Raw genomic sequence first — 17549 nt, forward strand, 5'->3', positions numbered from 1 at the left:
CTGTGAAGAATTTTATTATTTATATAAATAATTGAATTCTTGTCACAAATTTTATGCAATATTATAAAAATAATTTAATGTTGGTGAAGAATTTTATTATTTATAAAAAATAATTGAATTCTTGAAAAGAACTTTGTTAAATTTTTTTAAATATTTGAATTTTTGAGACGAATTTTATTAAAATCGTTTGTTGAATTCCTATGGAATTTTCCCAAAAATTTTATTAATATTTTTCTAAAATAATTGAATTTCGGAGAAGAATTTTATTATTTATATAAATAATTGAATTCTTGCAACAAATTTTATTCAAGTTTATAAAAATAATTAAATTTCCGTGAAGAGTTTTATTATTTATAAAAATAATTGAATTTTTGAAAAGAACTTTCTTAAATTTTTGTAAATAATTGAATTCTTGTGGAATTTTGACAAGAATTTTATCAAAATTTTTAAAAATAATTGACTTTTGGTGAAGAATTTTATTATTTATATAAATAATTGAAATTTTGACGATAATTTTTTTTTAATTTTTAAACATAATTGAATTTCTACAAAGAATTTTATTACTTTTGAAAAAAATTTGATTCTTCCAACGAAATTTATTCAAGTTTATAAAAATAACTGATTTTCTGTGAAGAATTTTGTTATTTATAAGAATAAGTGAATTCTTGATAAGAACTTTGTTAAATTTTTTTAAATAATTGAATTCTTGCGACGAATTTTATAAAAATCTTTTTTAATAATTGATATTTTACGAAAAATTGTATGAAATTTTGTATTTTAAATAATTGAATTCTTGTGAAAATTTTATTATTTATGAAAATAATTGAAATCCTGCGAAGAATTTTTATAACTTTTATAAATAATTGAATTCTTGTGAAATTTTGCCAAGAATTTTATTAAAATTTTTCAAAATAGCCAAAAAATAAAGTCAGAGTGAGAATGAAAGTGGAAATTGAAAATCAAAGTAAAAGTGAAAATTAAAGTTAAAGTCAAAATCGAATCGAATTTTCGATCTAATTTTCACTTCATAAATATTCGCTTTTGACCTACTCATTTCAATCAAAATTTTGAACATCATGTCTTTGTGACTCTTTTTTTTTATTTTAATTTTTAAGTTATTAAAAAAAAGTCTCATCGGATTAACTTGAAACTGAGCTCGAGGATTTTTCGCGTAATCACATTGCTTACGAATGAAGCATCAGAGAATTTTTAAAAATGAAAACGTTGGATTTATTTTAAAAATTTTACAAGTTTAGAAGCATTTTCTTTTTTTTTCAACTTTCATGGATTAACTTTTATAACATTTTAGTATTCCGCTAATGTTTATAGCTATTTTGCTTTAGATATTAAGTGAAATAATTGTATAAGACAAGAATTACTTATAAAAGGAGAGGGGTTGGGGGGGGGGTCGGACTAGCGTTTAATTATAACTTGGTGAAGAACTGAGGCATAAAGCAGAACGGTAGGGTTGGAAAGTTATAATTATTAAAGTAACTCCTCGAGTCGAGAATATGGTGAAGGGTTGCCAAGAGATTAACTCCTGTATTCATCCTACTCTTTCTCTCGTTTTAATTCGACGCGCATGACGCCCAATTTTTCGAAACAAAGCCCCCCCCTACCCTCTCATCAACCCTCTCTTTCCCCCCTCTCCCTCTCTCTCTCTCTCTACACTCTTAATCTTCCATTTCATATTTTTTAAAGGCTCCTGCGCTTATTAACAGCTAATCGTCCTTTTGTTCCACGAAAATTATTTTCCGTACAAAAAATTTTTTCTTTCAAATTCACATTCGCAATTTTTCTATATCAAAGTATATCACATACATTTTTCATTCGAGAAAAGAAATTAAAAAAAAAAAATATATCCGCTTTGTGAAATTTTATCAAATTTTTGTACTGGAAATTTTTCTGATAATAAAAGAAAACAAAATGTTTTAAAATATTTATGAAAATGAATTTTTTAATTAGATCGTAAATTAAATTTCTAGCAAATTAATTTCCAGAAAATTTTAATAAAATTTTACGAAAGAATTCAATTATTTTCTAAATTTTTAATAAATCCTTGGAAACAATTCAGTTATTTTTTTACATAGTTTAATCTTTGCAAAAATTCAATTTTATTTTCAATAAAATTTCAAGAAAAAATTAAATTTTTTTAATTCGTTATAAAATTTCAAGAAATAATTCAATTATTTTCTAAAATTCTAAAAAAAAATTCTTCAAAACAATTCAATTTATTATTTTTATAAATAGTAAAATTCTTTGCAAAAATTCAATTATTTTTAATATAATTTTAATAAAATTTCGTGTAAGAATTAAATTTTTTTTTTAATTTTTAATGTTTTTCGAAAAAATTCAATTATCTATAATTTTAATAAATCCGTCGAAACAATTCAATTCTTTTTTCACAAAGTAAAATCTTTGCAAAAATTCAATTATTTTCAAAAAAAAACTTTCACAAAAGAATTTTTTCTTAATTCGTTATAAATTTTATTCAAAAAAATTAAATTATTTTCTATAATTTTAATAAATCCGTCGAAACAATTCAATTATTTTTTCACAAAGTAAAATCTTTGCAAAAAATTCAATTATTTTCAAAAAAAATTTCACAAAAGAATTTTTTATTAATTCGTTATAAATTTTATTCAAAAAAATTAAATTATTTTCTATAATTTTAATAAATCCGTCGAAACAATTCAATTATTTTTTCACAAAGTAAAATCTTTGCAAAAATTCAATTATTTTCAAAAAAAACTTTCACAAAAGAATTTTTTATTAATTCGTTATAAATTTTATTCAAAAAAATTCAATTATTTTTATAAATAGTAAAATATCTTGCACAAATTTAATTATTTTTAATACAATTTTAATAAAATTCTTTTTAGGAATTCAATTATTTTTAAATTTTTAATATAATTTTAATTAACTTCAATAATCAAATATTTAATTATAATTATTGACAGACACGACTATTTTAAAAAATTAGTAAAAATTCTTTGTTTAATTCAATTATTTTCAATTTTCAATTAAAATTATTTAAAAAAAACTACATTATTTTCAAAAAAGACTTAAAGAAATTCCGCAAAAGAATTTAATTATTTACAAAAACTTTAAATAAAATTGTTTAAAAGACTTTAATTTTCTATCAATAATTTAAATAAAATTTTAATAGTAAAATCATTAATTACAATTATTAACAAAATCGATTATATTTAATAAATTAATGAATTTTTTTTCTCAGAATTTAATTATTTTCTATATCTTAATAAAAATGCCTTGATTGAATTAAATTATTTTAGAAAATTGTAATAAAATTCTGAGAAAAATTTAATTCTTTTCTAAAAATTTTAATAAAATTCTACTTTCAAAATTTCTATTTTTTTAAAATTTTAATAAAATTCTTTGAAAGAATTTCATTATTTTCAAAAATTTTAATAAAATTCTTCGAAAGAATTTAATTATTTTCAAAATTGTTATAAAATTCTTCGAAAGAATTTATTTATTTTCAAAAATTTTAATAAAAATCTTCGAAAGAATTTAATTATTTTCATAAATAATTAAATTCCTCGAAGGAATTCAATTATTCTCAAATTTCCTAATAAAATTCTTTGCATGAATTCAATGATTTTCAATACATTAATTTTAAAATTAAAAATATTAAAAAAAAAATTATTTAAAAAGTTCGGAACCAAAAAAGCAAACAACAATCAACTTCAAACTGCGAACAGAGTATAAAAATAAAACAATTATTAATATAGATTATGATTTAATTTAAATAATAATTCATATTACGATTTAAATATTTTTAAATTACGTTTTAAATTATAATGCAATGTAAATTGCATTATGATTTAAAACGTAAGATTGGAATATTGTAAATACGTTTTAAATAATAATTCAAATTACGATTTGAATTTTTTAAATGACTGTTTAAATAATAATTTAAATTACGGTTTGAATATTTTAAATTCCGTTTTAAATAATTAATTAATTAATTAATTAATTTATCAATTAATTAATTACAATGAAAATCAGTCGGATTTAAAAAATAATACCATTGATTTAATCACTCGACGAATAGTGTGGATAGATTTTTTTTTCTCATTCCCATAGAGAATAGACAATGAGAGAAAGAATATAAAAGGCGAGAGAGACAAGGGAAAAACGAAAATAATTTGTAAGCAATCAGCGTGGAAATTAGTTAAAAACCTGGCTCACTAGTGAATCCTTGCAGTCACTAACCTGTAAACACTGGTCCAAGTAGAACGAGATCTGTCCTCGGGGACACTCTTTACTCGTGTCTAGAACTTTATTCAGACTCTCCCTCCTCCACACTTTATCTGCTCCACATCATCATCATCATTTTTCCCCTCTATTTATTCTCCCTTTTATTTTTCTTTCCTCGTCCCTCTTATCTTAAAAGCTACAAATTAACATTTCATTCAAATCTCTTTTTTTTCCAACGTTCCTTTATGTTTTGAATTCGAAAAAATTAACTTATACAAATAAAGCTAAATTATAATTCGAATGAAAATTTCTTAATTTTTAAAAATAATTAAACTTAAACAATTAAATTAAATATAAAACACATTAAAAAACAAAAAAACTATATTTTTTTGTAAATGAATTTTTTTTTTTTGTCAATTTTCGGTGAATCCTCTAATAAAAGTCATAATTTTACGTCAGACACACGCAAAGCCTATCGTGGAAAATTTATACGCTTGTAAATAGTTTTTTGGGCTTAAAGTTTTCCAAACAAGTTATGCGCTAAACTTTGATGTGAACACAAAAGGATGCGGAGACTGTGAGGGGGAGGGAAAATCTGGAGAGTAGCTAACCATGCCAAATAAAAGAAAAAGTAAACTTGATTTCTGGAAAACATGAAAAATATTTTACAACTTATAACGCAAAAAATTATAATATAAATTGTCTATAAAACTCTCCTGAAAAGTGTGAGCAAAAAAATCAACCTTTTTATTCAAACAAAAATGTAGATTTCTTTTGTCTTCTCAAAATTTTGTTTAATTTAAAAAATTATTTCAAACTAAAAAATCAAAAACCAAAAAGAAACATTTTTTTTGTAAATAAATTTTTTTTTAAAATAAATTATTTCAGAGTTGCCACAAAAATTTAATTTTGTTTTTCCCTGACTTTTCCTTTATTTTACTTTAAAATAAATTTAAATTTATTTTTAAATATTTATTTCACTTATTTACATTTTTTTAAATATTTATTTCCCTTACTTACATTTTTTTTTTAAATATTTAAAACACCCCAAAAAGACAAATACAAAAAATCGCAATTGAAACCAAAGATTTCTTTTCAACTTAAAAAGAAAAAAACCAAATAAAAAATTTCCAAATTATTTTTCATTGCGCCTTTATTGTAATAATATATTCATATATATCACGAAATGCAAATATAACTTTATCATTTTTTTTTCTCATATTCTCTTTGTCTTTGTTCTAAGTTTCTGTGGGTTTCGTCTGTACAATTCTCAAGGGTCCTACGTGAAACTTTATGGATGAATATGTGAAACTCTACATTCCTCTATACTATACACTCAACCACATGGGAGTCGTGCGAAAATCTTGCCTTCGACAATATAACTACCATTCATATAAATTTTAATTTATTTATATATATATATTTTTTTTACATAAAATTTTTTACACTTTTTCCAAAACATATTTCTTGTCTTTCAATTTTCATGAAAAATATTTCGTCTATTTTATTTTTCCTGATTTTATTTTATTTATCTATTTTAGAAAAATATAACACTTTCGAAAAATCAATTTTTGAAAACTTGACTTTTAAATTTCTACCCTGATTTTAAATTATTTTCATTTTTGAAAACATGTAAAATAAGGTCAATTTTTGTCCTAATTTTGAATAATTCTCTCTTTCAAAAAACCCAAAACTTGAGGTCAAAATTACCAGGCAAAGAAAAAAGTAAAAATTCAGGACGAAAATAATAATAAAGTACAGGTCAAGAAAGAATGATTAAATAATTTCAATGTAAAAAAGAATTCTTTTCTTTTTTATTAAAATTTTTTCAGGAAAAATTTGTTACTTTTATGTGCAAATTCTTTTTCAATTTTAATTTCGATTTTCTTTTCAATTGGCATGTAAGTAGAAATTTTTCAACTGCGCAACTTGGGTTGAAAGGCGAACACCAACTACTTTTTTTTCTCCTCCCCAACGGTACTTGGCACTTCCGTTCAACTATAGTGGTTTGCAGTTATTCACAAAGTTCGGTCATCCTTTAGAATACTAAACGCCATTTGGCAAGCCGAACTGTTCTCTCGAACTCTCGTTTAGATATTTTATTTGTCCTTCAGGGAAAAAAGCCAGCTTTTCTATACCTTATATATTCACATCTTCGTTTTCTGCATTTTTTACAACCTCTCGTGTATACATGCATTTTTACAATTGTCAAGTTATAAAATCTGTTTTTTTTATTCGTCTACCAGCTATATGCAGATGATATTCAAATTCATATGTAGCATTTAAATTCAAAATAAACGAATTTCAAATTGGAATTCAATCAAATTTATTGTGTAAATAAATAATAAATGAATAATAAAATAAATATCAAATAAACAATAAATAAACAATAAAAAATAATTAATGAACAAATAAAATAATAAATTTCCATGTCTTTAAGTGTAATTAATTATTATAGTTTTGATGGAGTGACGAAAAAATTAAAACAGTGTAGGGAAACAAATTTTGTTATTTGTATATTTAAATAATAATTATATAAATATTATAAATCAAAAATTAAAACTAAAATAAATAAATTCATAAATAAATAATAAAAATTAAAAAAAAAATTTTATTAATTAATTGTCAATTATTCAATTGTCAGAAACAATTAATTAATTAATTAACAAGTATTTCAAAAAGAATTGAAAAATTGAATAAAATTAAAAATATAAATTTTTGAATATAAATAAATAATTACAAGATATTCAAAATATAAAACTGAACAAAAAATATTTTAAAAATTGTTACATTTTTCAATAAAATCTTTTATCATTATTTCATAATAACTGTAAATGTTTATTTTGATTTTTTTGAAAAATAATACAACTAAGGTACTCAGGTGCAAAAAAATAACTGAAAAAAAGTGTATAAAAAAAGAGAATGATACAAACACGTGAAAATTGATGAACAACTTCAATAAAATCATTGACACGTTAAAAAAAAGCTGTCGACTGCAGTAATCGTGATACGAATTTCTGCTTTTATAAATTTTAGAATCTGCTTCCACGCATCAGTTTTGCATTTGCAAGAACCTTTTGTGAAACATATTTCTCTGCTTTAATGCTCGTCTATATATATACACTCAATTATAAACAACAACAACAACAAAATTGTTCTCCCTTGACTGTTTAAATTTTTTTCTTGTCACTACATCGAAATTCTATGTCAAATTCACGAAATATCAAAAAATATTATTTTTACATACTTCCTTCCTCGCAATAAATTTAAAAAAAGAAAAATTTGTAAACAAATATTTAAAATGATATTTCATGAAAAATATGTTTTTTCTGTTGATCGTTGTCAACTTCACTGGCATACAATATTTGTTTATTCTATTTCTGGTTTCAGACAAAAGTTTCGTAAAAACTTAAAATTCCAAAAAGATTAAAAATTTTAAATTAAATTCAGAGGTAATTATGATTTTAATGGATGAAAGTTTATTTTTGGGTTTCACTAAAATGAAAAAAATTTATTTGATTTAAATAACCGATTACTTGTCTATTATCAATTAATTACTTGAATCAAATAAATTTTATTTTAATCAATTAAATCCTATTTACCTCTAATAATGAATTTATTTGTTCAAATACATTTTACTCAAATAAATCATTAGAGGTAAAGAGTAAATATACCATTCAATTGATTGAAATAAAAATTCTTTGATTAAATTAAATATTTATTTGATACTATTATCAATTAAATATTTCCTTGAATCGGTTATTTGAAACAAATAAATTTTTTTAGTGTATTTGTTCAGGTATTATTCATTTATTAAACCAAATTAAGATTTTTGAAAATATAAATTAATTTAGATTTAAACTAGTGCATTAAACTCAAGTTTTGTAATTTATAAATTTTACTGAATACAATTTATTTGATTCCAATGAACAATTAAATATTTATTAAATTAAATATCTGAAGTTAATTAAAGTAAATATTTTTAATTAATTTAATTAAATTAATTGATTGATTAATTAATTAATTGTTTAAATATTTATTTGACTGCAAACAAGAAATCTGTTATTAGAATCTAATCAAAATTTTCCACTGTTGACATTTTTAAATTAACAGCGCTCCCAAAATCTCTTCTCCCAATTATAAAGTGTACCCAAATCAAAAAACTTTTATCCATTCTTGCAATTTTCTTCTAATGCACACACCACATTCAGTGAGAAATAATTGAACCAAATGATCATTAAAAATGCGCCACTAAATGTGTTAGCAACGGAAAATCGTGAATATTTCAAAAGAAAATCAATAATTCTCGACAATAGCTTAATTAGAGTTCTCGAAAAGCGAGTCTTTCAATATTTCTGCAAGTAAGAAAGATAGAAGAGAGAGAGAGAGAGAGAGAGAGAGAGAGAGAAAAATCAGAAGAAGAAGAAGAAGAAGAAAGTTTAAATAGTATAAATTAAAACTACTTTCCGTCTTGCGGAAGTCGTTGCTTGTGATAATATTATTCTTTGAGCTTCATTCAGCGTGAACGATGGGGAATGCGAGAGGGAGAGAAAAAAAGGAGAAGGGGGTACTTTATTAAAAGCCAAAAGGATTCACCTGAGCTTTCAAAGTTTTAACTCCTTTCCTCTCCTCCTTTTTTTTCCTCTTCTTTTTCTTTTCTTATTCGATACACCTATTTCGTTAAGAAGTTCCTCAAGTTAGGAACCGTATAACCTTAACCATGTCTCTCTCTCTCTCTCTCTCCCTCTGCCACATAGTTTTTTATCGTCATCATAAAAATTTTACAATCTCGTTCTAACTTTGTGTCCCCCTTCAATTCCCCGACCCCTAACAAAATTATGACTCAACATATTAGAGCAAAATGAAAATTCTGAAATTCATCAACACTTTCAAACTTTTGAAAAATGGATTGCATATTGTTTTAATCTCGAGTCAAGTGAATTTTATTTGAAAATTTATTTTTTTACAATCAATTATAAAATATTCATTTATTATTGGGAAAATAGATAAATATTTATCGGTTTATTGGAAAAATAAATAAATAAAAAGTAAACAAAATTTTAAGACTTTTTTTAAAAATAAAATCCACTATTCTTTTTATGATATTTAAAATTATTTTACTTTATTTTCTATCATAACTTCGAGAAATGATAACAAAAATATTAAAAATAAAGATAAATTTAATGGAAAATAATAATAATAATATTAATTATTAACAAATGAATAGAAATAAAAAAAAATAATAAAAAATGCAACAGTGACGATGATTCTACTCTCTAAATATTTTTACTGATTAAAATTTTGAGAGTGACTGACTTTTTGCTTTTAAATCAAGAAATTTTACTAATAAATTGTTATTTTTAGTATTTTATTAGTAAAATTAAATAATAATTTGTAATAAAATAATAAATAATAATAAAATAAAAATTATAGTATATTTTACTACTTTACTATTCTTTTAAATAATAGTAAAAATAATTAATAGTAAAATAATAAACAGTAATTTCAGTAATTTAATAATAAACAGTAATTAGTAAAATTTACTGATTTAAAAGCAAAAAGTCAGTCATTTATTCAAATTAAAAAACATTTTTACAAATTTAAATTTGGAGAGTGACTGACTTTTTGTTTTTTAATAAATCAAATTTATTTTAATTTTTACTATTATTTTATTATTATTTATTATTTATTACTATTTACTACTAAAATTTACTAATTCAAAAGGAAAAAGTTTGTCACTCTTTTAATTTAAATTAGTAAAAATTAATTAGTAATTAGTAGAAATTACTCTTTATTATTTTACTATTAATTATTTTTACTATTATGAGTAAAATTTACCTACTATAATTTTTACGATTATTTTATTATTTTATATTATTATTTTATTATTCTATTATTATTTATTATTTTATTATTTAATAACAAGTTATTCTTTAATTTTACTAATAAATTACTAGAAATAACAATTTATTACTAAAATTTCTTGATTCAAAAGCAAAAAGTCAGTCACTAATTAAAATTACTGAATATTTTTGCTAATTCAAATTTAGAGAATACAATGTGCAATTTTCTTTTTATTACAAAAACTTTAAACAATTTTTTTAAAAATAATTTTCCGCATTACTTGAATTTTTCACTTCCATTTTGGTCGGTGTAAAGTTGAAAACAACAAGCTAAATGCAGACATTTCTTGAATTCCCAAAAGGGAAGTTTTAAACTGGCTAAAACCGTTCCATCAGGGTACTTTTCTATTACAAAATAATGAACCGAGTTCTTTAAACTTTTCAAATGTAATTTCGTTAAGACACTTTTTTTTTATTGTAAAAAAAGTTTATTAAGCACTGCAGTGAAATTAAAGTGTAGAGGTTGAAAATAAAAAAAAAGTTATAAATAAATAATATTCATACCTTTTTGTCATTTTTTCAATTTCAAACTAAATTTCCAAACTAAATCTTTTTCAAACTGAAAAAAATCCATTATTCAGACTTTAAACAAACAAACATTTATATATTTACAAAAAGAAAAAACTATATATATGTATTTATCTCGAAAATTAAATAATTCAAGTAAACAAATAATACCAAAAAAGAAAAATTAAAGCAGAATAATATCACCGTTAACTGGAAAGGTATCAAACACCAACGAATTGACACCAAAAATATGGATAAATTAATTTATGATTTTCATAAATTAATTTAAATGTTTGGTATCAATTTGATACATTCAAGAAAACTGTGATTAAATATTGAATAGAACGAGAATTTTGATTTTTTCATTATTGCCAAAATGATAAATATATAAATTCACAAGAATGAATTTTTACAAGTTTTTAATAATTCACTAATAATGCCAGAAGTGCGTGAAATTTTCGTCCAGAATTTTCTCCTTGTTCCGGAGAACAAAATTGTTACCACTTACGAAGACGCTAATTAAGCAACTTTATAGGAATAGTTAGCCATTGTTACGATTACTAACACAATCAAACGTCGAATAAATATGACTTTGTTGTTTAGTTGTTGAAACTACGAGTTCCTGTTTTCATATATATGTAGTCGGTGTATATGCATAAAGTTTACTGTTATATGAATATAAAGTTGGAACGAACAAAACCGAGGAAACGGAAGTGAAAATTTGTCAATACGGTCAAATAAATAAATAAATAAATAAATAACTGGATAAACGAATAAATAAATGGAGAAACAAATATAAGTAAATATTTTTGCTAATTTCTTTCTATATTAATATTAATAATTAATAATGTATTATTAACAATATTAATAATAATACAATAAATATTATAAAATTATAATGATATCCCAATGGGAAATGCCAGTGTAGTGCCGATGTTCACCACTGGCTTAGTACTCAGACGATTGTTCGGCGTAGTCTAGCCGAGCCTCGACAATTAGTGCTGGCGCAGTACAGAATTTTTGTTTCGCCAAAGCTTGGACAAGGCTCGGCGGCAAGTGCTGGCTGAGTATAGAAAAATTGTTCACAACGCTCTTTGCCAACATTGCTTTTTTGACATAAACTTGAAAAAAATTATAAAAAAAGTTTATGAATGTTTATAAATATAAATTTATTGAAAAAAATTAATATTTTACTTTTCAGTTGTTCATTTTTTATTCTTATTAAATTTAATAATAACAATTTAACACAATTGTCTAATTTTGTAAATAATAAATTATTTAAACAAATTAAAATTATAAACAAAATTTAAACTTTAATCTCAATAATAATTTGGTTCCTATTAAAATACTATTATACTTCTTACTATGAATAAAAAATTATTAAAAAATTACCACGTAATTTAAGAATTACGTAAAATGTTAAATGCAATAAGTAAAGTAATTTAATTTAATTTTTAAAAATTTAGTTTAATTTATTTTATTTCAATTTATTATTTCTAACGTATCCCTATTTTTTTCTAATCTTTGACTCAATAATTGTATGTCTGAATGATACTGAGATATTAAAATTTTACTGCACACACGTGTCGTTAGCATAGTGGTTAGAGTGTTAGTCTGTTAGTCCGTAGGTCGTAGGTTCGATTCCCCTCGTCAGCAATTTTGTTTATTTTCATAGGTTTGCGATATTTCTAGATTCTGATCGTTAGGTACTAAAATATGAAAATCTAATGCACACTTACTGTAATTGTTTATTATTTAATTTTTAAATGTTATAAACAATTTTTTTTACTTCATTTACTATATCCATTGTTAGTCTCCATCTTTAATACAATTTCTTTAAGAAGAGAAATATTTTACGAATAATAACTATTTATTAATATTATTTACCATTTTGTTGTTAAATTATTTATAATTATTAATTTACGATTAATTAATAACAATACGGCATTTATTGCGGCAATATTCTCAGCCAGCACTGGTCCAGTGCTGCGCCAGCGCTGTCTGTCAGCACTGACAGACAGTACTTCGGCAGCGCCGGACGGCGTTATCATCCCAGAGTTATGCCAGTGCTGGCTCTCAGCCTTGCCGCCAGTGCTGCCAGTGCTGGCGCAGTACTACGCCAGTTGTAAATTTCCCATTGGGATATTATTATTATTATTATTATTATTATTATTATTATTATTATTATTATTATTATTATTATTATTATTATTATTATTATTATCATCACTATTATTATATATGCTTTTTATTTATTGATTCATTTTTCTAATATTAATTCTTCAGTAATTTTAGATTTTTATTTATTTCCATTTTTTTCTAAAAAATTAATTTAATTAATTAATTAATTTAATTAATTTAATTTAATAAATCTTATTATTCTTTAAAATGAATAATTATTATTTAAAGTTAATAATTTTTTTAAAAAACTAAAATAAATGAATTTAATAAAAAATAAAATTTATTTTTCAAAAATAAACATTAAACGAAAGTATACTAATTAAACAAACTCGAAAACATTTTTGAATGTATAAAGTTCATATATAAAGGAAATAAGAAAATTTATGAATTCTTGTGTATAAAAGTTGGAAGAGTAGTAAAAAATTTATTAAAACTTTCTTTACCTTTTTTGCAAAGCGAGAGAGAGAGAGAGAATTTTTTTTCAGCTCTTCCCTTTTTTTCTGACGTAAGTAATAAATAATTTTCAATGTTTCTTATTTGAGGAAATAAGAACTTCATCCTACCATCGAGAATATAAGCAGGATGAGTAATGGTGTTTCTTCGATAAAATGTAATTGCCTTAAAGAGTGATTCAATTGTTAATTCATTTACTGTTTCCGCGCTTCTAACTAGTTGCAAAACCCCATTTTTTTTTCTTATTCTCCTTTACTTTTTCATTGCTCATAAATAACTATAGACAAACTGAAATTCTCTTCATTTACCAAGTCAGGAAAATTAGGTCGTATAAATCAATTTTCGTATTTTAAACAATATTTGAATTATTTCGGGGATCAAAAGATTTTTTTTTTCAACTAAAATTCTTCTTTAAATCGATTATATTTAATAAATTTCAAAAAAGTTTTTTTCACTGTTTTCAAAACCATTTAATATTCAATTTTACGAAGTTTCAATTATTCGTAAATTCTTTAATTAAATAAATATTAAAAAATAAAAACTTCAAATAACATTTAAAAAATTCAATTAAACTTTTTCAAAAAAAATTATTTCAAAATTCAATTATTTCTAAAAATTTACACTATATTGCTTTTAATATTCAATTATTATCTAAAATTTTAACTAAAATTAATTTTTCAATCAATTTTTACTAGAAAATTAAACTAGAATTCAATTATTTAAATACAAAAAAAAACAATTTATTGAATAATTGAATGTTTCTTAAAATTCAATTTCCATAAAGAAATTTATCAACAAATTTTTAAATAATTGAATTCTTTCGAAGATTTTTAATACAATTTTTTAAGAATAATTACATTTTTCGAGAAATCGGATTAAAATTGCATTAAAAATAATTGAAATTCCACGATGAGTTTTATTATTTGTGAAAATCATTGAATCCCTAAGAAAAATTTTATTATTTTTGAACATTATTTAATTTTTGCGAAGAATATTAATTACTCTTGAAAATAATTAAATTTTTGCAATAATTTGTAACTTTTCCATTATTAAATTTGTTTTTTGTGTTTTTAACTATAAAATTCTTCTATAAATGCAATATTTTTAAAAAAGTTTTTCTAGAATTTTCAAATTCATTTGTTTAAAATTCAATTTTACAAAATCCCAATTATTCGTATATTCTTTAATTAAATAAATAATAGAAAATAAAAACTTGAAATAGTTTTTAAAAAAAATCCGCAATTAAATTTTCTCAAAACAATTAATTCCACAGAATAGTTAGTTAAAAATATAAAAAGTTCAGATTTCAAATATTTTAATTTGAAACATTTTCAAAATTGAATTATTTCTAAAAATCTATTCTCTAATGTTTTTGATATTCAATCGTAATCTAAAATTTTAACTGAAATCCATTTTTAAATCAATTTTTATTAGAAAATTCTACTGGAATTCAATTATTTGAAATGAAGAAAAAAATTTATTGAATAATTGCATGTTTATTAAAATTGAATTCTCATAAAGAATTTTATCAATAAATTTTTAAATAATTGAATTCTTTTGACGATTTTTAATAAAATTTTTTAACAATAATTACATTTTTCGTGGAATTCAATTAAAATTGTATCAAAAATAATTGAAATTCTGCAATAAGTTTTATTATTTATGAAAAGAATTGAATTACTAAAAAGAATTTTATTTTTCACGAAAATAATTGTATCCCTGTAAAAATTTTATTATTTATGAAAATAATTGAATGATTGCAAAGAAATTTATAAAAAAAATTGTAAATAATTGAATTCCTGTAAAATTCTTATTATTTTATGAAAATAATTAAAGGTTTGCTAAATTTTTCTTAAATAATTGAATTCTTTTGGAAAATTTTATAAAAATATTAGATATTAAAAATCATTGAATTCAGGAAAACTTTTGAAAATAATTTAAATTTTGATTTGAATTTTTAAAAATTTTTGAATATAATTGAATTTCTACTAAGAATTTTATTACTTTTGAAAATGATTGAATTTCTGCAATCATTTGTAATTTCTCTAAAATTCTCCAAATTATATCATACAATTTACAAACTTTTCGCCTTTTCTCAATCAAATTACGGAATTTACAGACCTTTTCTTTTTAAAATTAACTTTTGCGGACTTAAAGCAAATTTACGGATCTTTACGGACTTACGGACCTTGTTCGAGCCCTGTTGTTTCTATAAAATAATTTTCTATTATGCAATAATATTTTGGGGTATTTTATAAATTTTCTATTAGTTTAATAATTATTTACCTAAAAAATTTAGCTCTAAATAGAAAAATGACTATGTTCTGAAATCATTTAATTAACATACACTACCGTCGGAAATTGAGCGACCGCTAATACTTTGAGCTATTAAAAAACACACTCCGGCACAGAAACAGTGATAATTTCGTCAGAAATAAAGCTAGATGCTTTTTTTAAATTGCATCGGAAAGCTTATTAAATTTTCAATGAACTGTTACTATTTTCATTTGTATTGCATAAATAGGAAGCGGGATAATCATGTTATAAAGACAAAAAAATAATTTCTTATCCTGAATTTGACTCCTGGCAAAATTTAGAAAAGTTGAATGAAAATAGAGTCATTTCGTTGGAAATTTAATAAGCTTTCCAATGCAATTTAAAAAAAGCATCTAGCTTCATTTTTGACGGAGTTATCACTGTTTTTGTACGGGTGTTTTTTTTAATAGCTCGAGATGTTAGCGGTCGTACAATTGCCGCCGGTAGTGTAAATAAATATTTAGTTGATACAAATAAATATCTAGTTGATACAAATAATGATTTACTTGATACAAATAAATATTTAGTTAACACGAATAAACATATACTTGATACAAATAAATACTTAATTGACACAACTATATTGGTTCAATAATAGACAAGTAATCGTTTATTTAAATCAAGTAAATTCCCTTTCAGTACAATAACCATTTTTTTACTTCAATGTTCATGTATAAATACAACTGTAAATGTTTGTTGCAGAAATGACGCGACTACCGTGGTACTTGGATAGAACCTTGCCGCAAAATCGAGGAATTAGGATGCGGTACCTGCTGTTGGCGGTAGGTATAGTAAAACGGTCACGCTGATATTCCGTAAATCACTGCAGCAACAGTGCAGCGTGAGGAGAGAGAGAGCGAGAGAGAGACAGAGAGTTTGTTGTACAACAATCAATACACATGTGTTATGTATCGGCAAAATATATATACACACACATACATACTCTGGATGACAAGTCGATTTCCAGCTACAAACTCTCCATCCGTCGCTTTAAGCACTTAATAACTTGCTATTGATTAATTGCCATCCACGAGCATATCGAGCTTTACCAAAATCGACAATTATCCAATTTATATGCTCAAAGAATGCAGACACATAGAAATTTCCAATTTTTAATAGTTTACGATTTTTAAAATCTATCACAAAAACTTATTTTTTCAATAAGAAAATATAAGAAATAATAAATATACTCTCTAAATCTGAATATGTGAAATTTCACTTATTGTACGTTATAAGTCGTCCTCTCGATCAATAAGTGCATATACACTTATAAATAAGTGAATTTTTCACTTATTCTGAGTGAAATTTCACTTATTATAAGTGTATATGCACTTATTGATCGAGAAGACGACTTATAACGTACAAATATGTGAATTTTCACATATTCAGATTTAGAGAGTAAGAAAATTCCCCCCCCCCCATCTTCATTCCTTTAAGGGAGAGAAGAAGTTAGGCTATTTAAAATATTTTAATTTCAAAAGAGTACTGTTTGTTAAAGTAGTTTTAATTTTTCCAACTAACATTTACATATTTCAGTAGTAGAGAACTATATTATGGTGGGACCAAAAGTTAAATTTATATTTACTAAAAGTCCATTTAAGTCAGACGTCTTTAGAAGTTAAGGTCAAGTGACAAGGGTAAATTCAATATTTAGAACAAATTTTGAAGGTCGAGAGACTGCATCTTTGAATTTGTATCAAGTTTCACTTCTAGAGGTACCTAAACATTGTTGAAAATTGGTTGAGAATTTGTCGAAAATTATAGTGGAAAATAAAGGTCAAAATTTATTCAGATAAATTTAGGTCAAGAAGACAAGGTGATGTTGAAAATTTATTTTAAATTTGATTAAAAAAAAGCTAAGATCGGAAATCTGACACGAAAAAAAAGGTAAAATGTATTCTATTCGTCTGACTGAACACGATTTGCACTACTGACAGTAATGATATATAAACTGAACGTTCGACT

The 17549-nt window shown here is 22.9% G+C and overlaps 1 protein-coding gene across 3 annotated transcripts in view; it reads left to right on the forward strand.

Moving 5' to 3' along the window:
• Positions 1-17549, forward strand: part of LOC122502994 (protein madd-4) — a 245727-nt gene that overhangs the window by 57204 nt on the left and 170974 nt on the right. For all 3 annotated transcript variants that reach the window (XM_043613374.1, XM_043613388.1, XM_043613381.1), the window contains one exon: positions 16287-16366. In XM_043613374.1, coding sequence (XP_043469309.1) covers positions 16289-16366 — 78 coding nt within the window. In that variant the 5' untranslated portion in view covers positions 16287-16288. The remainder of the gene's footprint in view (positions 1-16286; positions 16367-17549) is intronic.

Source organism: Leptopilina heterotoma, unplaced genomic scaffold, assembly GCF_015476425.1.
Source record: "Leptopilina heterotoma isolate Lh14 unplaced genomic scaffold, ASM1547642v1 Lhet_108, whole genome shotgun sequence".
Classification (NCBI taxonomy): domain Eukaryota; kingdom Metazoa; phylum Arthropoda; class Insecta; order Hymenoptera; family Figitidae; genus Leptopilina; species Leptopilina heterotoma.